Source organism: Biomphalaria glabrata, chromosome 15, assembly GCF_947242115.1.
Source record: "Biomphalaria glabrata chromosome 15, xgBioGlab47.1, whole genome shotgun sequence".
NCBI lineage: Eukaryota > Metazoa > Mollusca > Gastropoda > Planorbidae > Biomphalaria > Biomphalaria glabrata.
Genome location: NC_074725.1, coordinates 29,781,371 through 29,807,481, shown reverse-complemented (window position 1 = coordinate 29,807,481; position 26,111 = coordinate 29,781,371). Strand labels below are relative to the sequence as shown.

Sequence of the window (26,111 nt, the reverse complement as noted above, 5' to 3'; positions counted from 1 at the left end):
CGGGAAAAATGTTCGAATAGCTTTTTTTCTGTGTCATGAAACCCCAAATGTCAATCAATCTAGCACACGCCCAAGGACACTACGTTATGTAATCGTCATCCCTTGATCTTTCAAGATGTCAACTGTCCTGGCTTGTCGTCTGCTCGACTTGTCGTCTGCCTGGCTCTATTCTCCTCCCTCCCAGGTCAATGGCTTTCATTACCGCAGACACTCCTTTACAGCAATGAATGTGTCGTCTTCCTCGTGGCTTCCTTATCATTGACCTTTCAACCCACACCCACATAAGATAATATTATAACATAAAACCCTAATAATAATATTCCCTTACTATCAGCGTAGATCTATAATCCAACAATATTTACATATTGGGGTCTAAACAAGAGAACATCGGCATGTCATCTAACATAACCATAGGAGTGATGTAGCTTGGGATTTGGGGTCCCGTGGGGCTTGATCTTTTTAGGGACCCCTGCATTTTGAAATTCGATATCATGACATGAGATAATGTACTTAATAAATATCTGAGTCTAAAATCAAATTAGTACAGTACCGGTATATAAGTAAAATTTAAAAAAAAATAATCTTTTAGACTCTTTATGAATAATGCCTTTGTATATTGGCGAAATAATGCACAATTCATACCCCTGAAGTCGTGCTTTCTGTGCAACAAGGGCATGTATTTAATCATCTAAATCAATGCTTTTCACTCCACGTGAATAGCTATATTGCATTACAGTGGCGTAATATCTAATGTAATTTGTATTTAAAAAATGGGACATTCATTTGAGGGTCCCCCTTAAGTGGAGGCCGGGGTTACTTTTGAGTTTTTACCACCACTTCCCACCACCCTAGCTACGCCACTGGGCTATGGATACTATAAGCAAATGCAAGGGGTGTTAAGTCAAGTCTGATTCTGTCCAGGGGCAATGGAGATTTTCAACCTATGTGTCGTGGACTATACTAATTCACATTGCAGACTAACTGTAACCCATCTCTTGCGACTTTTTAAAATTTATTTTTGTTTTTATTCTGGTCTGATAATTTAGCATAAGTCAGGAATGAAAAAAAAAATGAAGTTTATATTTTTTCTTCCAGTTTGGAAGCTACGCGCTTTACCACTCATGGCAACTTTATCTTTAGCCAACAGTTATCTTAACTAATAAGGCCACCCGTTTAATGCGTATGTTTAATATGTACCTGTTTGGATAATTCAGAAAGCATTAGACTTTCGTTATACGACTTTAAAACTTATTTTAGAAACGGTGAATGATAATTATCAAAATTATAAAATTACCTGACTTTAAAACTTATTTTAAAAACGGTGAATGATAATTATCTAAATTATAAAATTACCTGACTTTAAAACTTATTTTAAAAACGGTGAATGATAATTATCTAAATTAAAAAATTACCTAAAATCAACAATGTTACAATAAAAACTCGAAATACTTTCAGAGCTGTTAATAAGACTCAAACAGCAGCCCAATTTAGGGTCATTCAAAAAAAATATTTGAATTATTAATTTTTATTTAAAAGTATCAAATAATATAATTTAAAATTTTTTAAAACTATTTATAGTGAAAATGTTTTTTTGTTTTTTTAATTAGTAATATTCACTGTGAAAATCTAGCTTTTTTTTCTGGTTGAAAAAGAAATGCAAGAGGTCACAATCCTCGCGGTGTGAATGTTTGTGTGTGTGAGAGAGTGTGTGTGTGTGTTAATGTGACGAGATGTGGTTGTTCTTTTTAAAGTTCTCTCCTAGCCACCTAAACAGAAGTAACAACAAACGTATCACTCAATCTAGGTCACGTAACAAAACACAAAACTACAAGAACAAAAGCACTCTTGTCTGCATACCAGACCTAGCAAAAAAATGACTAAGACGGATTTTAGGAGCCAGTTATAGGATCTCAAACAAAACAAAAAATATCCCGCGCCAAACAGGGACTCGACCGCTTAATGGGGCAGCGAACGAGCGTCGCATGAGGTTTGAGGGGACATGTCCTACTACAGAGTGAATTACGGGCATACCAAGAGTTGCGATGACATGGACGGCCAACACGAGGAAAGTGCAAACAGCGAAGTCCTCTTATAACTAGGCGCGACACTTTCATAGAGGACCTCAGAGAAGCGGACACTAGGTGGGAGGAGGGAGGGGGGGAGGATGCCATTGAGACATTGCCAGTGTCAGATCATTATGGAGACAGTTTGCGCCTGATGTTACCGGTCGTTGACTTGTAGCACCAAACTGCTGGTCAACTAAACCGTGATGTATAGTGTTTACTGAGCGCCTAAAGGCAGCATGGAAAACCAACTCCTAGATACCCCCTCCACTCCACAGGTCCACAAATGAGATAGGACCAAAGCGCTCTGAGCATGCTATAAGCATGAAAGTAGCGCTATATAAAAGCTTATAGCATGCTTAGAGCGCTTATGTCCAATCTCATTTGTGGACCAGTTGGGGGGGGGGGGGCGGCTATCTGGGAGAAGGTTTTCCGTGCTGCCTTTAGGCGCTCAGTAAACACAACTCTGCTCGAGTCGGGTGTCGAACCTCGAGCCCCCTTCATAGGTAGCCAAGCCAAGTTCAATCGTACTTAGCCTCTCGACCACGCCTCCCTTACATAGCTTACTTTTGAGAACAAACTAATTAACACTTTATTTAGAATATAAACAAAAATTACCTTGTGATCAAACTAAAATAAATGTAGTAGACTTTCGTAATAATATATTTAATAAAATCACTACAATAGCACAACCTTCACGTTCTGGAGTCGTCTCCCCTAACGAAAAAATTAAGTGATGACAATGCCACCTATGTTGCATCATTCACAACCAATTGCTAGCGTCTTCATACCATCACCATAGAAACCCACACACACACACATTCCATAAATACCGCCCAATGCGTCGGAATGACGCCAGATGATCTTATTTTAAGTAATTTTTGCATACCAGGGTGATGCAGTCAAAGTTCCCTCTCCCAATGCAAACACCGTGTTGGTCCGGTCACATCGTTACAGAATAGCGGCTCAGATAGTCTCGGAGACAAGATGCATGAATCAATCCTTCTCAGCGATAGTTACAGTCAGCATAACCGACTATTTCGCTATATTCTAATCGATAAACAGAATGAAAGAAGCAGTACACCGTTCTGATGCTAGCAGAAATGTGAACTGCCATAAAATTGAAACTCCAGAACACATGTGTGTGCAATCATCTGAATTCAGAGTACAAGCCGAAAGGAGGGAAGTTAATATAATGACAAAGCTTATATCAACTCACTCTGTCTGTTTGTCTGTCTGGTCAAAAGTTTGAACATGTTTTTTTCTCCCATTTCCAATTGTCGGATCAAATTGAAACCTGACATACTTATTCATTGTACCTGACATGAATCAATAAAAATAAAAGTTAAACACTTATTTAATTACTAGTTGGTGATTAATTAACCTGTTTGATTTCAAATGAAGGGAAATCAATGCTATTTAATGAAAGATGTGTATATATATGGATTTAGTCCGCTTATTCTCCCACTTCCCATTCTCGGATCAAGTTGAAATCTTGCATTATTATTCATAGTCGATAACAATACACGAATCAATAAAAAAAATTAACCAATTGATTAATCATTTAGTACTTATTAATTAAATTTGTTTTATATAACAGAAAGGGAGCTAAACCTTATAATCATCTGATAAATGTCAGTAATTAGAGGTTATTTCTCCTTAGATAAGCGTCGACGTCCAAAGTATTATTTTTTTCTATTGCTTGTTTTAAAAAAATATAATCTGTTTATACGCCTAATACCCAAATGTGTCCGCGTGCCGCATGTAGCTTCGTGTACCATAGTTTGCCCACCCCCTAATGTATAGCCCTACATTTAACGATCGTTAGAACATAGTCAAAGATTGTTACGTTGTCTTCCCTTTACCTATCTCCCTTAGTTGGTCAAATCGTTGGGGCGCCACACAAGATCTATTTTCCGTCTTTCTCCATTCCTTTCTACCTTGGATAAAATTCATTCCAATGTCAGGCCTGTCCATTCTTTGATTTTATTTTCCCATTGCTATCTCTGTCTGCCTCTCCTTTTTCCTGGTACTGTTCCCTGAAGGAAGGTCTTTGCGAACCCCCCAAATACCTTGTGATATGGCCATAGAATTTAATTTTGAGTTGTTTTTTTTTTTTTTTCAGTAGTTAGATCATCGTGGGATCCAATCGCTGTATTAACTCTTTCTCTCCTAACTGACGATACCAACGTTGATTCCATCAGAATGTGGTAAATAATTACGGAGAGAAAGAGTTAACCCTGTTTCTAATCTATTCATTTGGGATGCGGTCTTTGTAAGTAAAAGGTCTCACTTGAAATAGCGCTAAACAAAAAACCAATTGATGCAAATATTTCTAATCGCATAGATTTATTTTAGTCGGTATCGATCAAGTACAAATTGCATGACTGATCCGAAGAAATTGATACAATTACACTTTCTTAAAGTTGTTTTTTTTTAATGTTTTTTTCAAAAGTATTTTTAATGTTTTCTTTTTCATTCATTCATTCCCTTTTTTTTTTTTGGGGGGGGGGGGGGTCAATGAATCCGTTGTACGAATCAGTTATTTAAAAGGGCCGCTTTCTCGTATTTTGTAATTTTAGTTACGCCTCTGACTGTGTCATACTGATAATTCTGATATCAAAAGAGAAACAGATTTGTCTACAAACTATATCCTGTTTAAGGGTTATAAAATATTAACAGCTTCGATAAAAGGGATTTTCCCCATTCCACAAATTAATAACAGGAAGATATAACGGCCTTATCAATTAGATCTAGATCTAGTCCAGATTCTAAAACCGTGACGCCAGTTAAGACCATTCAAATAACTGGTATATACAGCATTTTCACGTGGCGGCTTTACAATTGCGTAAACATCGATTTATTTACAAACTTAATGAAAGGCATTCAGTATCTACTTCCTGAAACTCAAATCGGCAATTGCCAGGACCCAATCAATAAAGCAAGCCTAAAGATTAAGGAACAGCGCGCCCGTTATACGTGGAGACGCAGACCCCTCCGTGACCTAGTTTATTGACGTTGAAAAAAAGGAGTGTCCGTTTACAAATGTGTGTTTCGACATCATTAACTTAATAAGAGATGTGTATGTATATATGGATTTAATCCCCTTATAAGTTTTGTCCTGTTTTTTATTCTCCCACTTCCCATTCTCGGATCAAGTTAAAAATTTACATAATTATTCATAGTTGATTGCAATGCACGAACCAATAAAAAAAAAAAAACCAGTTAGTTAATCAATTAGTCCTAATTAATTAATTCTGTTTTATGAAGCAGAAAGGGAGCTTAAACTTGCCATATTGAGATAAATGGCAGTAATTAGCGGTTCTGTACCTTAGTAAGCTTTGTTTCTAACAAAGTGCTCTTTTTTCTTTTGCTTGTTATATATATATATAACTTGTTTTACATGTAACTTGTTGATATAATGTATCATGTACTACAACAGTCTGACTGATAAAACTATCCCCCATTTCCCTCTTTTAAAATCATCCCCACCCCCCGTTCGCACTGTATCTAATAATTACTTTAGAAAAAATCTCACAAGATCTAGCGCGAATTAAGTTTAATCCTAGCTGCTAATCTTGTTGGAATTATCAGGTTTAAGAATGATCTCCCAAGAGGGGTCGCAGGTCTTTTTATCTCTAAACAATAAAGATATTCATGCGTCTAGGTTTTATTCACAAAAGTTCTGAATTTTTTTTTCTTTTTAACTTGCTATTACGTTGATAGGAAGGAAAAGAATCATTCCTAGGTGGACCTTACGATGTCAAGGGGGAATGGTGACGGCAGTACAATGCAATAATGGCAATGGGAAATGACGAGAAAGAGAAGAATTCCATCAAAAGAGAAGCCATTAATTGAAAAGAGAAGCTATACATTTAGAGAGAAGCTATCAATGAAAAAAAACAAGAGATTAATGAAAAAACAAGAGATTAATGAAAAGACAAGAGATTAATGAAAAAACAAGAGATTAATGAAAAGACAAGAGATTAATGAAAAGACAAGCGATTAATGAAAAGACAAGAGATTAATGAAAAGACAAGGGATTAATGAAAAGACAAGCGATTAATGAAAAGACAAGGGATTAATGAAAAGACAAGAGATTAATAAAAAACAAGAGATTAATGAAAAGACAAGAGATTAATAAAAAAAAACAAGAGATTAATGAAAAGACAAGAGATTAATAAAAAAAACAAGAGATTAATGAAAAGACAAGGGATTAATAAAAAGACAAGAGATTAATGAAAAGACAAGAGATAATTGAAAAGACAAGTCTTTAATGAAAAGACAAGAGATTAATGAAAAGACAAGGGATTAATGAAAAGACAAGAGATTAATGAAAAGACAAGGGAGTAATGAAAAGAGAAAATATAGAGTTAAAGAGAAGCTATCAATGAAAAGAGGAGATAAATGAAAAGAGAAGAGATAAATGAAAAGAGAATGGATAAATGAAAAGAGGAGATAGATGAAAAGAGAAGAGATAAACGAAAAGAGAAGAGATAAATGAAAAGAGAAGAGATAAATAAAAAAGAAGAGATAAATGAAAAGAGAAGAGATAAATGAAAAGAGAAGAGATAAATGAAAAGAGAAGAGATAAATGAAAAGAGATACATGAAAAGAGATACATGAAAAAAGAAGAGATAAATGAAAAGAGAAGAGATAAATGAAAAGAGATAAATGAAAAGAGATAAATGAAAAGAGAAGAGATAAATGAAAAGAGAAGAGATTAATGAAAAGGGAGATGACAAATAAAGAGAAGATATTACCAAAAAGTGCATGCCACTAACAATTAATATTTACTCATTTAAAAAACTAAATAACTTAAAAAACATTTAGCTCCTATGTCTAAATGAAACAAACAGAGAGGGCACCCAGCTTCCGCTTTTATTAAAAGACCAACAATCAATATTTCAACTGTATAAACTATAATTCCAACGGACAGGTCCAAGAGAGACTATAAACTGATGTGTTTCATCCACTATTAATTCAAATTCAGTATAATTAATCTCATAGTTCTTGCATGTTTTCTCCTATTGTTGACTTATCGGAGTCAGTACAGAGACAGACTTAGGGCGAGGAAGAGTGGTTAAGCGCTTGGCTTCCGAGCCTGGGGTCCTGGGCTCGAATCTCGGCAAAGACTGGGATTTTGAATTTCGGAATTTTTAGGGCGCACCTGAGTTCACCCAACTTTGATGGGCACCTGACATTACTTGGGGAAAAAGTAAAGGCGGATGGTCACATGATACCCTGCTCGTTAGCCGTTGGTCAAAGAAACAGATGACCTTTACATCTTCTTCCTAACAGATCGCAAGGTCTTAAAAGGGAACTTTACTTTTTTTTTAAATAGATAGTAATTTTTTATAACTGTCTATCATAAATCGCCATATTCTTTCGGTGAGAGCTAAACAAGGTGTGGCCAACCGGCAAGTCCCAAAAATGTTATCAGGACAACACGGATATAGATCTTACCGTGTGGGGACTACGTTCAATAGATAAGAGGCGTATAAAAAAATACTGCGCAGCGCGTGATGTGACCACTGGCGGATCCAAAAGGGGGGGGGGCGGTAGGGGCGATCGGTCCCCCCCCCAACTCGGCCGATCCCCCCCTCCCCACCCTTTTTCGGCGGCGATCCTCAAAGCCTTAATCTAAATATGTGGGGTATCTTCAAATCGTTTTATTTGCAATGTAGTAAGGGCCTATAAATTCATATTAAAATATTTTTCAAGTAAAACATTATTCAAAAGGTTCTTTTTTAATAGGAGGAATAATGAGCTGTAGATGTCAGGAGAAGGCGTTTCTGCAGTGAAAAATTCCTAGAAAACGATTTGGCTTCGCCCCGAGCCCCACTAGGGAGCCTTTCAAGATTCCCCCGGATCCTCAAGCTATCCAGAGAAAGGCCTCAGCATGACTGTTGTTTTTTTATTTTTTTTCGCCGAAAGTTGAGAAACACTGCTTTTTTTAAAATTCTCATATACATGTATGCTGTAGGGTTTACTGGGCGATAGGGTTAGGGTTTGGAAAAAAATCGCCCCCCCCCCCCACTCCAAAGTTCTGGATCCGCTAGTGGATGTGACTAGATTGTGACCTTGCGATTAAAAAGTTAAAAAAAGTTAAAGTAAACAATGTTCGAAACCAACTAGGTAGAGGTTTTGAAACGGTCCTGTAAGAAGAGGGTACTACTACTACTACTATCTTTTTAATATATGTTAACTAGGTAGAATAAAGGGATAACAGTATGTTTACCAAAACGAATACTGAGGTATCATCATTGGCCTCCTTCAGTCGTAGAACTGGATCTCTTTTTGTTTGTTACAATATCTCTATTGAAGTCAGAATTTATTGAACCTGGAGGGTGGAGAAACCTGGACTCTCAAAAACGGCTCTAACGATATCTCATCTCATTGGCCTCCTTCAGTCGTAGAACGACTATGGTTCCTCTCAGAGCACACTTCCTCATGTGGCTGTGGAGCCCTATTTTGGCGAGACACTCCCGTCCACAGATAGCGCAGGTTAAGGTGGCTTTTGCTTCGGTGGTAGAGGAGCTGGCCATTTTCCGGATTGTACGTTTTTCTTCCTGAGCTGAGACCCATGTACTTTCACTGTCCGTAGCTTTCTTGGTCACTGTCTCTCTCCATTTGGTGCGGTCTAAAGCTATGTCTTCCCAATTGTCAGTATTGATGTTCACTGATTTGAGGTCACGTTTTATTACATCTGTGTAACGGAGGTGGGGGCGACCAGTTTTTCTTGTGCCAGTCGCGAGTTGACCATAGAGGATGACTTTCGGGATGCGCTTGTCCTCCATCCGGCGAACATGTTCAAGCCAGCGCAAACGGCGTTGTCTGAGGGCTGTAATACTGAGGTATTAAGCCTTTATAACTAAGGTGAAGTGCTTTTATATTGTTTCTAAAGCATTCTCAAGACAATGTTTATTTCGTTGTTTTTTTAAAGCATGATAAATTAAAGATTTTCATGCAGAGTCATCTTCTCCTAGCTTGCACTTTCATTTTCAACATCCCATTGACGTTCTTTAAGAAATAAAAAATTTCGTTAAAAAAAAAAAGTATAGGGAGAGAAAATATATGTAGAGAAATGTGATGGTAATGTAATGGAACCTAAATTTCAAGAAGAAATAAAAGAAAACAAATTATGAGAAATTATGAAATACATCATCATCTCTCATCTCTGTCTGTGGTCCCTTCTGGGGCATAGGCCAGCAACCAGCTTCCTCCAGGCATCTCGGTTCTGGGCGAGTCACTCCGTCTCCATGAAATAAATAGGCAACATAAATGTCCTGGGGGACATATTGAAAGATTACTGTTACCAACTAAATTAGAAAAAAAAAATAACTTTGTTTTTAAAAGAAGACTCTAAAGTCTAAAGTAAGTCTCCATTCATGACAATCTTCCATGTAGAAGCCGGGGAGGGGGGAGAGAGTTAAAGGGCAATGAAAATATTTTAAAGATTACAATTGAATACAAAGTAGCTTCTTTATCTTAAGACCACTTATAATCACAACAAATTTCCGTAAGGATCAATAAAGCAGTCTTAGTCTTAGTCTTGGTCTTGGTCTTGGTCTTGGTCTTGGTCTTGGTCTTAGTCTTAGTCTTAGTCTTAGTCTTAGTCTTAGTCTTAGTCTCAGTCTCAGTCTTAGTCTTAGTCTTAGTCTTAGTCTTAGTCTTATTAGATTTCTAAACCGAATTATCAGATTTCAATGCCAAGAGCAAGGGCTGTTCTGTAAATGGTCATGTGCTTTCCTTTTGGCCCGCTCTTCCTTGAAGAAATGTCTAGTCTGTGGGGGATCACTTGGCTCCATCTAGGCCCACTCCTCCAAGAGACAAATCTAGTCTGTGGGGGGTCACTTGGCTCCATCTTGGCCCACTCCTCCAAGTGGCTCCATTTTGGCTCACTCCTTCAAAAGACTAATCTAGTCTGTGGTGGTCACATGGCTCCATCTTGGCACACTCCTAAAAGAGACAAGTTTAGTCAGTGGGGGTCATTTGGCTCCATTTTGGCTCACTTCTTTAAAAGACAAATCTAGTCTGTGGGGGGTCATTTGGCTCCATTTTGGCTCATTCCTTCAAAAGACTAATCTAGTCTGTGGTGGTCACTTGGCTTCATCATGGCCCACTCCTCAAAGAGACAAGTTTAGTCTGTGGGGGTCATTTGGCTCCATTTTGGCTCACTCCTTTAAAAGACTAATCTAGTCTGTGGTGGTCACTTGGCTCCATCATGGCCCACTCCTCAAAGAGACAAGTTTAGTCTGTGGTGGCCACTTGGCTCCATCATGGCCCACTCCTCAGAGACAAGTCTAGTCTGTGGTGGTCACTTGGCTCCATCAGGGCCCACTCCTCAAAGAGACAAGTCTAGTCTGTGGTGGCCACTTGGCTCCATCATGGCCCACTCCTCTTCTTCTTCTTATTGTCTAACTCCCTCCCCCCTCCTCCTTCCCCCCCCCCCCAACTATGAAGTATTTACACCACCAAATAGGATGACGCTATCTTATTGTGTATCTATAAGGCGTATTGTATGACAAACAGACACGCCCTTTGTGTGTGCGTGTGTGTGTGTGTGCTTTATGACATGGCCTGTCATTCATGACATCTTTGTCATACCTTGCCTTACTAGTGAAATCATTTTCTTTGCAGCACTACAGCATCAGTCTAAGAGAGTCATTACAAAACTCAGCAGGTTATCTACGTAGTCTATTAGTAACCGAGCTCTACTATCAAGACTATAAAAGTTATCTCTATTTCCGTCGACTTACTGGTCTTAGAGTATAGGATGGACGTCGTCTTTCTGTCTGTTTCTCAGTATGTTCCTGTTATCTTTCTGTCTGTCTGTTTCTCAGTATGTTCCTGTTATCTTTTTATGCTTTTCTTGATATCCAATCAAACTACCTCGTTCTACATTATTTTCTTTTTAATTCTGTTTATAAAACTTCACTGTTGGACTCTTTTGTAGCGTTCTTTTTCTCACTCTTTCTCTCTCTCTCTCACTCATTCCCTATCTTTCATTCTATCTCATTATTCCACGTTCTCTAACTCTCTCTCTATTTCTCTTTCTGGGTCGCTCTCTGTCTCTCTCTCTCTGTCTCTGTCTGTCTTTCTTTCTCTGTCACTGTCTCTCTGTCTCTCCCTCTGTCTCTTCTTCTTTATTTTTCTCTCTCTCTCTGTCTATGTATCTATGTTTCTCTCTTTCTCTCTCTCTCTCTCTCTCTCTCTGTGTCTTTCTCTCTCTGTCTCTTCTCTGTCTCTTCTCTGTCTCTCTCTGTCTAGCTCTGTCTCTCTCTGTCTTTTCCTCTTTCTGTCTTTCTCTCTGTCTATCTGTCTCTCTCTATGTCTCTCTCCTTGTCTCTCTGTGTCTTTCTCTCTGTCTCTCTCTGTCTTTCTCTGTCTCTCTGTGTCTTTCTCCGTCTCTCTCTGTCTATTTCCTTCTCTTGTCTTTCTCTGTCTCTCTCTGTCTCTCTCTGTCTCTCTCTCTCTCTTTCTTTCACTCTCTCTCTCCCTCTGCCCCTCTCTCTCTCTCTCTCTCTCTTTCTCTCCCATTTATTTAGTTATTTTTCTTAGTATTATATCAGCTATGTCCACACTTAAGCAATCAATTATAATAAACAATTATAATAGATACACAACTATTTTCTAAACAAAACAACTCCTCCCAACCATAATCTTACCCACACATATATATATATATATATATTTAAATATTATATTATATACATTCAAACAAAAACATCAACAATAGACAATTATTTACCTGTTAAATTTTGCAATAAAAAGAATCAAACAGGCGGTTAACAATATCTGGAAATCTCGCGCGTCATGCATGATCACGGAAAATTATTTTTAGAACTGGTATAAATTGAGGCCCCTTACCCCCCGAGACTGAGATACTAGAGGTAACAACACGGAACTTCTCTGCCCAATTTGATAGCAGACGTGAGAGTTGTATCATTTAAGTTAAATACGGTGTTAACCAACAACCAAAAGTGTAATCGAAAATTTGATTTATTGAATATAGAAGCAAATATCAATAATCAATGATCAATAGATTTTCAGTTCCTTGGAAAATAAAACCTAGAAGGATGTAATTTTATATAACGGAAGCGTACGTAATAGAAGGTATTTTTATTGGCTTATATTTGTTTATTTGATATTAAAAGCTAGTCTCGTGTGGTGATGATAATTTTTTTAAAATAATACTAATAATAATACAATTTATCGACCTCTGTTAACAAACATGATGTAGGCTCAAGGCGCTGTGATAACATTACAAACACAAACACGAGAGCTGAAAAGACAAACGGATCTTAAAAAGGATTTGAGCAGATAGGTCTTAATGCAAGACTCGTCGCCCGTCTTTCTCCATTCCTCATTTAAGGACATTGATTTAATTAAGGATATTGATTCTCTTAAGGATTTTGATTCAATTAAGGATATTGATTCTCTTAATGATAATGATTCACTTATGGACTCTCTGAAGGATTTTGGATAGATTAAGGATATTGGTTCAATTAGGGTTATTTGTTCAGTTTAGAATATTGTTGAGCTAAGTGGTAGAACTGAAAGATCGTGCTAGGATTGGATTTTCACTATTGACTTTAAGAATTTCAGAGAAATATAAAACAATACACTGAAGCCCCAGGTGAAACAAATCATAACATGTCTTTTTAGGCTTTCGTGAAACGAGCTACGCATAGGCATATCATGTTTCGAAGGGTGGTAGGGTGATTGTGTAGACAGCACAGTTTTTCACACAGTTCCTGTTGACGGTAAATTCAGTTTTTATTGTTGTTTAATTTGTTTCAATTTGCATACACCACCGTGCCATGCGCTGGCTTAGTGTCAGGTAAAGTAATTGATCAGTGACATGCGAATTACCAGGTAGAAAGGGGGGATTACTCATTCTTTCTAAAAATGCCTTTACGATTGATTTTATCCAATGTCTCTAGCTGTCTGGTGTCCAGTTGCTGTCCTTACTAATTATTGAACTAAGTGAAATTAGTCTTTTATATATATAGATAAAGAAGTGAGGTGACTGAGTGGTGAAGGGCTTGGCTTCAGAACTGATGGGTTCCTGTATAAATCCTCATGTACAATATTGAATTTTAGTATTATATTGTGTTATATTGTTCAATATCATCCACGGGTCTGAGCTGAGCTGAGCTGAGGGCTTTTCGAATCAAACTGATACCTTGCTCAATTTATTCATAGGCATAGACAAGCCAATAAACAAAATTACCAATTAGTTAATTAATTATTGGTAATTGTTTTGTTTGATACCAACAAGAAAAATTAATCACTCAGTATTCACAGATACAGCTAAATATGTCGGGTTTCGTCCTGTTAGATAATTGAGCACGTCATTTCTCCCACACCCATTTTTTGGTCAAATTGAAACTTTACACAATTATTTATTGTACCTAACGAAACATGAATAAAAAAATTAACCAATTAGTAATTTAATTATAGGTAATTAATTATTTAGTTTGATATAGTATACGGGAAATAGCTTCAACATTTTTGAGAGTATAGTTGTAAGTGCGGAGTTCTTCCCCTTAGATAAGCTTTGCTTTAAAAAAAAGGATTAATTTTTTTTTTACTTTGCTTTTTACATGTAAGCCAGTTTGACGTATTGGAGGTTTAGCGGTCTTAAAGTTGTTGTTTTGTAAAGTGATTAGTGATTTTTTATTCAAATGTACGTCTGACAACAATAGTTCTAGGTCGAAATGACATTTGAAAGCTTACTTTTTTACAATCTGGAAACGTGATAGCAGAGGCGGGATACTGACTGCGGGATACTGACTGCGGGAGACTGACTGCGGGAGACTGACTGCGGGAGACTGACTGCGGGAGACTGACTGCGGGATACAGGGTAGGCCTAATTGTCTTTTTTGTTTTTATTATTTTCAGTTTTAGCTTTTGGTTTTTGACATCATGTATTTTTTTTAGTGAAATGTGTTATTTTTGATGACTGCCTGGCCGGATGGCTGCCTGGTCGAGTGTTTTCTGCTCTGGACTGTCAATTTGATGGTCTGAGTTCCAACCCTGCCTGCCGCAATCCCCCGTCGTCCTGCGGGAGGAATGGGCTAGTCTATAATTATCGTCAAAATCTGAAGGAACATCCGAAACATGTAAAACATTTTATTCAAAAAATTATATCATTTGGATGATGAATGCTTCAAGTGTATGGGTGATCTATCAGGAAATGATTCGAGTTTCGTTACCTTTTAACCGAATCACTCAGGCCTATTAAAACAGAATCCAGTGTCGCGGTGACCGAGTGATTGAGCGCTTGGCTTCCAAACCTGGGGTTATGGGTTGGAATCTCGGTGAAGACTGAGATTTTGAATTTTGGGATTTTTCGGGCGCCCCTGAGTCAACCAAACTCTAAAGGGTACCTGACTTTAGTTGGGGAAAGTAAAGGCGGTTGGGCGATGTGCTGGCCACAAGACACCCTGCTCTTTAACCGTTGGTCAAAGAAACAGATGACCTTTACGTCATCTGCCCTATAGATAGCGGGGTCTGAAAGGCGAGCTTTACTAAAATTAGATCCATATCCTGAAAGGTTGTAAAGGATTTACCTTGTTTTGATTTGTCTTTCAGGTTAGTCATCACTAAGGATTGTAATACAGAAGAGCATTCGCCTTCTAATTTGTCAACAGATTGGACAGGCCACTGGGAAAACTCGGATCTCATTTCTTTGCTTTGTTTTAATTCAGCTGGAATTGATGTCATCCAATTACCCACATCTGCGATTTAAAAGAAAACACCTTAAAATTCAACCTCGCCGATAATTGCTTTAAGGAAAAGTTAAATCTATTTACTGACCCTGTTTTTTTGTTGTTTTTTTTGTCCCTGGGAATAAATTGCTTAGTGTTATTCTAAGTAGTGTACTGATGTGATATTTCTTTATATTCGGAAAAGTCGGATTTTAGCCGGGAGACGTCTTATAATATATAAGAGAAAAATAAATTTGATCGACAAGAGACTAAGAAGGAGTTATTAGAATGTCTTGGAGGACACGTTTTCAAGGGAAGGTAAGTCCATAAGATTTATCTTATTCTAAATGTGTATGAATACATATTTTTTTAATAATCTGTTTTGTGCTCTGGGCTGTCGATTTGATGGTCTCGAGTTCAAACCCTGCCTGCTGCAATCCCCCATCGTCCAGCGGAAGGGTTGGGCTAGTCTATAGTTATAATTATTATTATTATTAAATATGGCCCTACTCTAAAATCATTTTTAATTCCGGACGTAAATTGAACTGATTTATGCATTATGAACGCTAAAGAACTGGATGAATATTTGTTTATAGATATCCATCCCCTTCGTATGTCAATATAACTAAACGTAGCATATTGAATGGAGCAAACTAAAATATAAAATATTAATAATTAGGGTTATATTTTCTTATAGTTTTTTAAAAATAATTTTTTTTTATAAGAATCAGTAATTGGATTATAAATTTACCTTCCGCTATGAGCCACTAACCCTAACCCTAACCAACAATGAAACATAATAAGTACCTGTAGGAAACACCAGATACCTTTTAGTCATGGCTCAATTACATCGTGGACGATGATAGATAGATAGATAAATAGATAGATAGATAGATAGATAGATAGATAGATAGATAGATAGATAGATAGATAGATAGATAGATAGATAGATAGATAGATAGACAGACAGACAGACAGACAGACAGTAAAGTTTAAATGATCCGAATTTAAATGATCAAAATTATATCACTAGAACATATTTTCAGCAAAAATCTAAATTCGTATAACCTCCTTTCTGAAATTCCTCAGGTCGATGTGTTCAGGGCCGGCTTTCAGTAAGTGGAGGCCCTCGGGGCAAGATTTTTATGAAGGCTGCTAAATGTTCTCGAACACTTTCATAAAAATTCACTTTGTTTTGTGGAGGGTAGGGGTCTGGGTAGACGTCGCACACAACTGTGACGTGGCAACGAGCTAGTCGTCTAAACGTCCCACAGGTTGTGACGTTGCAGGTCAGTGTTGAGGCCTTCTATAACGACTGGTCTGGGTTGACGCGCTGTCGTAAATCCGTGGCTGGTATTATACATTATGAGTACCTTACAAGCGGACACTTCTTGACCACAGCAGTGTTGCCAACCGTAAGATTTAAAATGTTGGTAAACTTGGACAAAAAAAATGTCAGGATAAGGAAAAACTAGCAATTTCTGACCCGTCAAACATCGGCTAAACATATTTTTTAAAAACAAAGCTTATATCATCTCACTCTCTCTCTCTCTCTCTCTCTCTCTCTTTCTCTCTCTCTCTGTATGGTAAAAAGTATGCACACGTTATGTCTCTAAGACACAATCTATGATTAAGCTGAAATTGTGCACAATTATTTTTCTTAACTGGCAACACAAGAATCAGTAAAAAATTAAACAATTTATTACTTAACAATTGGTAATTATTTTTTTAGTATCGTAAATAACGGAAAGAAATCGTACTTTATTAATATAAGCTTTGTTTTTTAAAAGCGGTTTTGTTTTTTTTGTTTTTCTTGTTTTCCTTTATCTCTTGTGTGGAGGCCCCTCCCGTGTAGACCCTCATTGGCTGTAGCCCCGCCAGCCCTACCTTAAATCCGGCCCTGAATGTGTTGTACTAGCGGTGTGCCCGTTACATCTGAGGTTCACATCCTTGTATTTTTTATTCATCCCACTGGAAACTTGTTTTCCCCCGAGTCTTTAAGACACTAGCTAATTTTTCATCTTGAGACAGAAGTGACTTCAGTTCATTGTCACTTTCTTACTAGGTCTAAATCAGCGGTTCTCAACCTTTTAGGCTCGGCGACCCCTTTTTACAACCCTCACTCTTCCGCGACCCCCCCCCCCCCCGAGCACACACACACAGCAATAGAAGAATGGACAAAAACAATTCATTTTTCGATGGTCTTAGGCGACCCCTGAGAAATCGTCAATCGACCCCCAAAGGGGTCGCGACCCACAGGTTGAGAACCCCTGGTCTAAATTCTTCCGGAGAGGGAGTGGAAAAATTTTGTGTGTGGGGGGTGGGAGGAGTAGATAGACTGGGTGCGGTTGTTATTTATGATGTTAAAAGTATTCGCGTGAAGGGAGCCAGTGAAATTTACTTTGAAATTGTAAATTGATGTAAATGTATGTTCAATTAATGTGTATGTAAACTGTGCTGGCTATTTACGCGATCCCTAAGTTTGTATAGTAGCTTTCTGTCTAGTACAGAATGAAAACAGGATCCTAGCTGTCTCACTCTTTTTGTCTCTCTCTGTCACTCTAAATCTATTTTTGAGTATACGTCTCTCTCGATATGACCCCATTTTTCTCTCTCTTTCTTTCCTTCTCTCTCTCTCTCTCTTTTTCTCTGTTTAGATTCTGTTGTTTTTTTTCTTGTATCAGTCGCTCTGTGTCTGTCTCGCAGTATCTCTCTCATCCCCCTTTCTCACACATCTACCGCATCACTCTCTTCCTCTCTTTCCCCTCTCTCTCTCTCTCTCTTTTTCTTTCCATCCTTCTCTCTTTTTACCTCCTTCTCTGTCTTCACCTCTCTTTTCCAACGCGTTCTATCTCCAGCCTCTCTCTCTTATCCTTTTCCCTTCCTTTCTGAATCCCTTTGTCTCTCTCTCACTCTCTTTCGCCGTCACTCTCCCCATCTATCTCCTCCCCTATCTCTTTCTTTCTCTCTCTTTACTTCCATCTCTCTATTCCTCCCTCTCTCTCCCCCATCTCTCTTTCACTCTCTTTCGCCGTCACTCTCCCCCTCTATCTCCTCCTCTCTTTCTTTCTCTCTCTTTACTTCCATCTCTCCATTCCTCCCTCTCTCTCCCCCATCTCTCTCTCACTCTCTTTCGCCGTCACTCTCCCCCCTCTATCTCCTCCCCTCTCTCTTTCCTTCCATCTCTCCATTCCTCCCTCTCTCTCTCCCATCTCTCTCCCCCATCTCTCTCTCCCCCATCTCTCTCTCTCTCTCTCTTGCTCCTCTCTAAGAAACAATCTACCCCTAAACCAATCCATTTTGTCACTTCAGCATGTTCTATTGTCTGTCTTTAAGTTAAAAAAAAATAGAAATAATTTGGCCAATTATTTTTAAAATATATTTTTTAAACTCCTGCCCCAAATTGTTCAAACCAGTTTTGGTAGAGTTATACATCTTGTCAACAGTTAACATGCATTTTTATCTTTTTTTAATTTATAGTATAGTATTGTAAGATGTTTTTTTCAACAATTGCTGTTTACAACTAAAAACTGCCACGTCAATAACAAAACATAAACACAAACAAAATCTAAAAACAAACAAACAAACCAACAGCTATAAATACAAACAACATCAGCAAAAAACAACAACAACAACAATTAAAAGCTGGGCAAAAAAAAATTCGCTGAAATCTAACTTTATGTAGACCTAGTACTTAAACAAGAATAAACGTGTAAAATCTTATCTTATCTTATATAATACAGACGTTACTTCAAAACTAAAGAAGATGATTACGTCCTATGTGTGTTCCTAGGTCAATCTAGTCATGTATGTTGATCAATGACTTCAATTCTATCTAGTAATTGGTTCTCCTGGCTGAATCAGGCAACACGTTCTATACTCTAATAGCACTAGAAAAGAAGAGATATAAGATAAAAGACTGTTTCTCCTTTATTATCTTATAAAGCGATTATTTTGATCTTAATAAGTAGAGAATGTTAGATTAAAAAAAAATGAAACTGTAATTTTTAGGAAAATTATTAGAACCGTTTTCGAGATCCGTGTTTTTTTTTAGCCCACCCACCCAGAAGGTTTTAGTTGATCTTTTCCCCAAGAGACCAGTTTGTTCAGACAGGCAGATGGAAGCGAGCTTCTAAGGGTCTAGAGTTCCAAAGTCTTCGATTCAACTTTTAGGACAATTAAAAAGAAAGTGGAAAAATAACTACTGAACTTTGATCTTCAATAAAGCGTCTTTTACATTGTCTATTCTGTCTGTTCATTAGTGAGATGAAAGGAGGACTGCGCAGCAAACGAGCCCCCTCCCCCCGGTAGCGTTATGAAGATAAAATCAAGCGCCATTTCGCCCTCACAGGCATAGGGGAAAGTTGCTGGCAGCAGATGGTCTCTGAAAAAGGCAGTGGAAGATCTCTCACAAAAGGTCGCGGAACACACAATTGAGACCCAAGGAAAAGCCATAATTGAAGACGGGCGCAGAAGACAGAAAGAAAACTTAAATAGACCGCCAGCGGTCAATGGCTTTGTCTGCACGAAATGAGAGAAAATATGCAGGTCGCGACTGGCCATGTAAAACACTGCACTCATTCTTGATCTTCGGAATCGAAGACATTGCCATTCAAACATAAATTAATAAATTTTTGTTAATTTATAAGGTTTAAGTTCTGTTATATCGCCACCCCCACCATCACCTTTCCCTTACAACATTTCTCTATGATGTTTTCTTTTCTTTTTACAAAGCTTATATTTACTCTGTCTGTCTGTCAGTCTGTCTGTCTGGTAAAAAGTATGAATATGTTTTTTTCTCACACATTTCCCATTTTCGAATCAAGTAAAAAAAAAGTTCCCCTTTCAGACATTGTGGTCTATAGGGCAGATGATGTAAAGGTCATCTGTTTCTTTGGCCTACGTTTAACGGATCAAGTCAATACTTTCCACAATTATTCATTGAACCTGACAAGACATGAATCACTAAAAAAAATTTATCATACATTTAATTATTTTTTTTCTCCCACTTCCCATTCTTCTATTAAGTTGAAATTTTGCATAATTATTTATAGTCAATGAAAATACACAAATCAATCCCAAAATTAACCAATTAGTTAAATCATTTAGTACTTATTAATTAATTATGTTCTGTATAACGTAAGAGGGGCTTAACCCTGTAGTTTTCAGATAAATAACAGTAATTAGCAGTTCTTTCCCTTAGATCAGCTTTGTTATTTTTTATTGCTTGTTTATGAGTGCTTTGAAAGACACAACTTAGTCTGAAACTCTGAATAAAATCGTTTCCTACAGACTTTAAGGAAACACTTTTTTTCATTTACTGGGTGCATTGATAGTGTCAACTAAAAGATAAGAACATGTATACAGTCAGACTGAGACCTTGACACCTACATGTCAACAACATCGATATAAAAAAAACACAAAAATCTCATTATGTCCGGATTACCAGGAGACACTGTTAGAGGGTTTATATGACCGACAATGCCAACAACAATTTATAATCACAAGATTGTGGGCGGGGGGGGGGGGGGTGGGGAGCGGAACGCCTGTTAGGGTGCCCGAGAGACAAAGTAAATATTGGTAGCGTCTAGAAGGGAAATAGACCAGGGGGGGATGGGTGATAAAGGTTATTTTTATCAGTTTTGATGTCGAGGTAAAGATGTGAATACTTTTCTTGTTTGTTGACATAAATGTGGTTTAACAACTTAATTCAATTACTATCACCTCTCTCTTTCCTTTGCATTTTGTTAACATCTTTTTAAACACTCTTTCCTTTGTCATACTCTTTATCTTTTCCTTCACTCTTTTCGTTGTTCGATTCCTATCTTTCTATCGCGTTCTCTCTCTCTCTCTCTCTCTCTCTCTCTCTCTCTCTCTCTTCACGTTTATTTATTATATTTCTCTATTCCACTCTCTCTCCATCTCTCTCTGCATCTCTCTCTTTTTCTCTCAATCTCTCTCTCTCTCTCTCTCCATCTCTCTCAATCTCTCTCTCTCTCTCTCTCTCTCTCTCCATCTCTCTCTTTTTCTCTCAATCTCTCTCTCCATCTCTCTCTCCATCTCTCTTTTTCTCTCAATCTGTCTCTCCATATCTCTCTCTCTCTCTCCTTTTCATTTTCATTCACCCTCTCTCTTTATTTTGCTCTCTGTTTGTACCTCCTACTCTCTCTTTGTCTTTTTTCCCTATTTCAATCACTTTTTACAAAGTTTATATCAACTCTGTATGTCTGTCTGTCTGTCTGTATGGTAAAAAGTTTGTATAACTTTTTTTCTCCCACACCCTATCTCGGATCAAGCTGAAATTTTGTACAATTATTTCTTTTACCTGACAACACAAGAATCAATTAAAAAAACCAACCAAACAACCAAATCCAATAGATAATCAAATGTAGACACAAATGACATAGATACACAGATAGAGATGCAGATACATAGATATTGTCCTTCAACTTTGCTGCCAAAATTCTGATTACTTTAAGCAAAAAAAAAATATTATTAGCATGTTTTTTTTCTCATCTTATCTTATAAAATACAGACGTTACTTCAAAAAAGAGGATGATGACGTCCTACGCGTCATGCATTTAGTGATGCATTTAAACAATGACTTAAATTCTGCCAAGTCACTGGTTTTCCTGGCTAGCTCAGGCAACCCATTCCATGCTCTAAAAGCACTATGGGAAAAAGCATTTGTATAAATTTATTCTAGTATATGGAACGAGGAATGTACCTTTATCTTTGTGTCTTTCTGAGTATTTTATTAGTTTTTTTTTTTATTTTTTATCTCTATTCAAAATTAAATCCTCAACACCTCTCGCAAAGCTTTACATTATAATCAAATCCCATTTTTTTATTCAGTTTTTTTTTATATACACATAAAGACTCCTTTATTATTGTTTACCTACATGGATCCCGTTTTTATACACTGGAGACAAAGGGACGGCTGTATAAGCAAATACATCACATTGACAAAAGCTGTAGAACCAGTAAAACATATTCATAAAGGGAGGTTATTCTAAATAATAGTTGTTTTTTTTAAAGTTCACCTGAGTTATCTTGTTCTTTTAATGTTTGTGGTGGATTATCTTTCCTTTCTCGTCTCTGACGCAGAGTTATTTTTCCATTAGTACAAATCCATTTCTTTTCGAGTGGTTTTATAACATTTTCTCCATATACACGACCCCACCCATTCTTTATAGCATTACATCCTAGCCTAAAGCTCCTGTTGTGCTTTAGTGGGTAGCGACGGGATGGGTTTGAACCCGAGACCATCAAGACGACAGTTTTGAGTGCATACACTTATATTGTAGTATGCATGCCATATGTACGCTGGACTGTCGTCTCGATGGTTTCGGGCTCAAAACCTTGCTCGCTGCCACCTGCGTAGGAAGGAACGCACATATATACACACACTCGCTTTTTTACATACGCCCATCCATTTTTCGCTCAATTCGGTACACACACTGTCCGTTGTCAAGTTTAGATCTCAAAGAATATTGATTTTAATGTATATGTACGATTGAGCCCTAGTGACCGCCTACGAGTTTGCGTTTAACACAATTTTTTTTGACACCTTGTTTATTTATTAAGACGAAAGAAAAAATTTGAATGTAATGGAGTTTGACTACGCTGCTAGATAAGATATTTTTTAAAACGTCAGCTATAAAAACATACACGCTTTAAATGTTTTACACACGTACACAACTATAAAAGAGCGTTCAGTGACTTCAGTGTGGACGCTCTCTTTAATGTAGTCGTCACATCAGGACTCAACCCAGGAAGTAGGATTAGTACTTTTTTATTTAAAATCCCTAGTTTCAAGTCGGACGAAATTATAGTCAAGAAACATTTATTTTAATGACAACTGGGATGTACGGCTAGGTTTAAAATACATAGACCTAGGTAGTTCAAAGTAATATTGAAGAATCTTATTCGAATTTCAACGCTCCTACTACAGAATATTTATAAGCTGAAAGTGACCCTTCAACGTAAATAGAAATACGAACTGCTCTCTGTGGTTAGTTCGATCGAGAGGAATCGTTATAGAAGGCCTAAACACTGACCTGCAACGTCACAACATGTGGGCAGTTTAGACCAATAGCTCGTTGCCACGTCATCGGTCTGTACGATGTGGCAACCTGAATCTTTGTGTCTTGCAGCTTATGTTATTAGATTTCGTTTATGCATTTGTTAATTATGGCTCAGTCTTTTAAGTATTATTTCAAAGCTAATATCAACTCACTCCATCTGTTTGTCAGTCTGTCTGTCTGTCTGTCTTGTTCAAATTTTGAAAACGCTATTTCTTCCTTCCCATTCTCGTATCAAGTTGAAACTTTACACAATTAATCTTTTTTGTTTAACATAACATAAATCAGTATGAAAACAAATCTAGCCAACTAGTCAATTAAATAGTGGTAATGAATTAATTTCGCTTGATATCGAAAATGTGAAATAAATCTTACAGTATTGAGAGACAAGGCTGTAAATGTGAACTTATTCTCCTTAGATAAGCTTTGTTATATATTTTTTTTTATGTTAAGCTTGTTGTTAGTTTACTTAGTCATCATTTCCGGTGATTTATCCCGGAGGATATTCCATCTACCCGTCGCCTCAGCGTGGCCCTCCGGTGGAAACGTCCAGGGGTGGAACTGGATAGGCAAAGAACGAGTAGCGAACCAGGCCCTCTAGCAGGTCTCCCTGGGTGAGCTTTTTTTTTTTTTATCTCACTCGGGGTGGGGATGGAACAAGTAACCTGCAACCCAGTCCAAAAAGTCCGCCACGCCGTTCCACAAAGGGGGTCGTCATCAGTTCCGGATTGCTGGATTGGCGACCTTCGCACGGAATTGTGGCGGTAACATTACAGGAATATGAGACAAGCTCCCCGCAGTTAGCACTGTCCTTGACACTTATAGCGGGTGAAAAAGCATTGGGGACGGTGCGCTGTGTACGCGGCACGGCCCGGTCTGGCCCAGTCAATCGATATGGCCGTCTACCGCTGGGTGCCCTCAGACAGGACATGGGATGAAGAATCCCAATGTCCAGGCCTGGTGGTTGGATAAAAGCCTTTCTAACTACCAACGGGATGAACGGCGCCGATTCCCTACTGGACTTCATCGAAGGTGATTTATAGCCTTATGGCCTATGTTCTAGAGGCGTATCGTTGGTACTGGTAGCAACAATGAGACCCTGCGTTTCTTAAAACGAGTCCCTTTGCTGCCTGAATATTTCCAATAAGGCTTGTCTTCGAGTCCGAATATGAATGAATAAAGCAGTATTTCCTTTTTCTACGCAGCCCCAGCTGTGACCTACATATTTTGTTAAATCCAGCACAGACATAACCATTGTCCGCCGGTGGTCGATTTAGATTTTCTGCATCTGTATAACAATAAAATTAAGAACTCGCACACTACACTGTCATTTAGGGCCTTGGGTGTACACTCTGGTTACCATGCCAACAGGAGAGGAAGGTCACGACGAGACACAGGTCAGAGGTCAACAGAAAGTACTCTAAATGCATTAACTTCTCACAGCGGGTAAAACGGATTAGAAACTCGGCGGGAATGTCGCACCGCTAGAATCGCTGAATAGATGGGAGGGGTGGGGGTGAGGAGGGCTCTGAAGTGCAACAAGGACAAGGGATTTAAGTCAAACGATATCGTGGGAGTGTCTCAGAAAGGTTACATCACATTTCCAGCTTCGAAAAGAATTAATCTCGCCTCTGATGACCTAAATTATTATTTCTTTTAACTGCAATGGTTGGACCAAATAAGGCATTCTTCATGGGTGAGTGGTCACTGGACGATTAGTTTGACCAGTTTTTCTCCAAATTTGACAGTTTATCTATATCTTTTTTTGATAGGGAGGGGCCCTACCTTATTGGCCATACAGTTAAAATACTGCTTTGACGGTCATCAATTTTTCAAAATATAATTATCTTAAAATAAAATTTGTTTTTTTTTTAAGGGGAATTCCGAGATGGACTCAAACGTTTATTTGTATTTAGTAAAGAGTTTAATAACTAGAAACAGATGACCTTAAACATCATCTGGACTTTAAATCCTAAGGTCTGGAAGGGGAACTTTACTTTTTCCTATACCTCAAGTCAGGGCCGGTCCTACAGGTTGCGGGGCCCTATGCGAAACGGATTGCGCGGGGCCTAATTTGGTTTGTGATAAGGATAATAAGGGAAAAAAAAGATTTTGTATTAGAAAATAAATTCGTCTTTGCATTTTATTCATTCTTCACTAAGTACAAAATCACTGGCAAATTTACTTTACGAGCCATCTACAGTAGATAGTAGTTTTCCAATACAAAAAGAAGATAAACATTCAGATTTGCATTTTAGATTTAAAATCGACTAGCGAGTAGGATTGGCGTTTTCCATATTGAATGACACCCCGAAATGACAATTTTGTCTGTTTTAAGGAGATTTGCATCAGTTTTCGGAAGATTTTAATAATTTCAGGAGATTTTCATGAGTTTTTCTTATATTTTATAATTTCAGGAGAATTCCCGGAACCTTTTAATAATGAGTTAAATGGTTTAATTTAATAATTTTCACATAGAATTCGCATCGCGCGGGGCCTATGAAAGTGCGGGGCCTACTGCGGCGGCATAGGTTGCAGTGGCCTAAGACCGGCCCTGCCTCAAGTAAGGGCCAGGGGGACTTTCGAATTGGAACCCTCTTTACCTTCCTTAGCTACGCCACTGTTCAAATATCATTTATATCCTGAGAAATAACAACATCAGACGATGACATGGTCGTCTGCACATTTTATTTTATTTATTTATTTATTGATAAAGTGTGAAGGTTTGTTCTGCTTAGGCCCCTTCTTTTATCAAACTACAGGCTAATTCCTTCACAGACTGCGACTTTAGCTAACGGAGTGTTGAAACTATCCCCCATTGCAAAACGGCAAAGTGGACTTTAAGGAATGGGCTTGCGGGTCTGTGTTAACCCCTCCCCTTACACTGAGGCCTCAGAGGCGTGAACCTCACAGAGGCAGGAGCCAGTTTTGTCTGTCGTTGTTAGCCTATATACCACTACACAGACTTTTTCATTAGTGAAATACTGTTGATCACAGTGGCGTAGATAGAAATTTGCCATCATTTGGGGGACCTGGAGGCTTGACCTTTTTCGGGGGCCCCTGCATTTTGCGTAGTATTTAATATTTAATGTAAAATAAAACACACTTATTTGGGGACCCCCTCAAATGGGGGCCCGGATGGATTTTTTCAATTATCCCGCTAGCTCCCACACCCTAGCTACACCTCTGGTTGATCACTAGATCTGATATAACGTTGGGTGTATATAACCAGGCCATTCTACCAG

The 26,111-nt window shown here is 38.0% G+C and overlaps 1 protein-coding gene across 3 annotated transcripts in view; it reads left to right on the top strand.

Annotated features, from left to right (window-relative positions):
* Nucleotides 1-26,111, top strand: part of LOC106078955 (uncharacterized) — a 59,862-nt gene that overhangs the window by 5,562 nt on the left and 28,189 nt on the right. Inside the window, exons 1-2 of one of the 3 annotated variants that reach the window (XM_056012574.1) lie at nucleotides 11,965-12,182; nucleotides 14,667-15,100. In XM_056012574.1, the coding sequence (XP_055868549.1) occupies nucleotides 15,071-15,100 (30 nt within the window). In that variant the 5' untranslated portion in view covers nucleotides 11,965-12,182; nucleotides 14,667-15,070. Of the gene's footprint in view, nucleotides 1-11,964; nucleotides 12,183-12,223; nucleotides 12,833-14,666; nucleotides 15,101-26,111 lie in introns of those variants that run through there. The other 2 variants (XM_056012575.1, XM_056012576.1) reach the window with 2 other exon arrangements.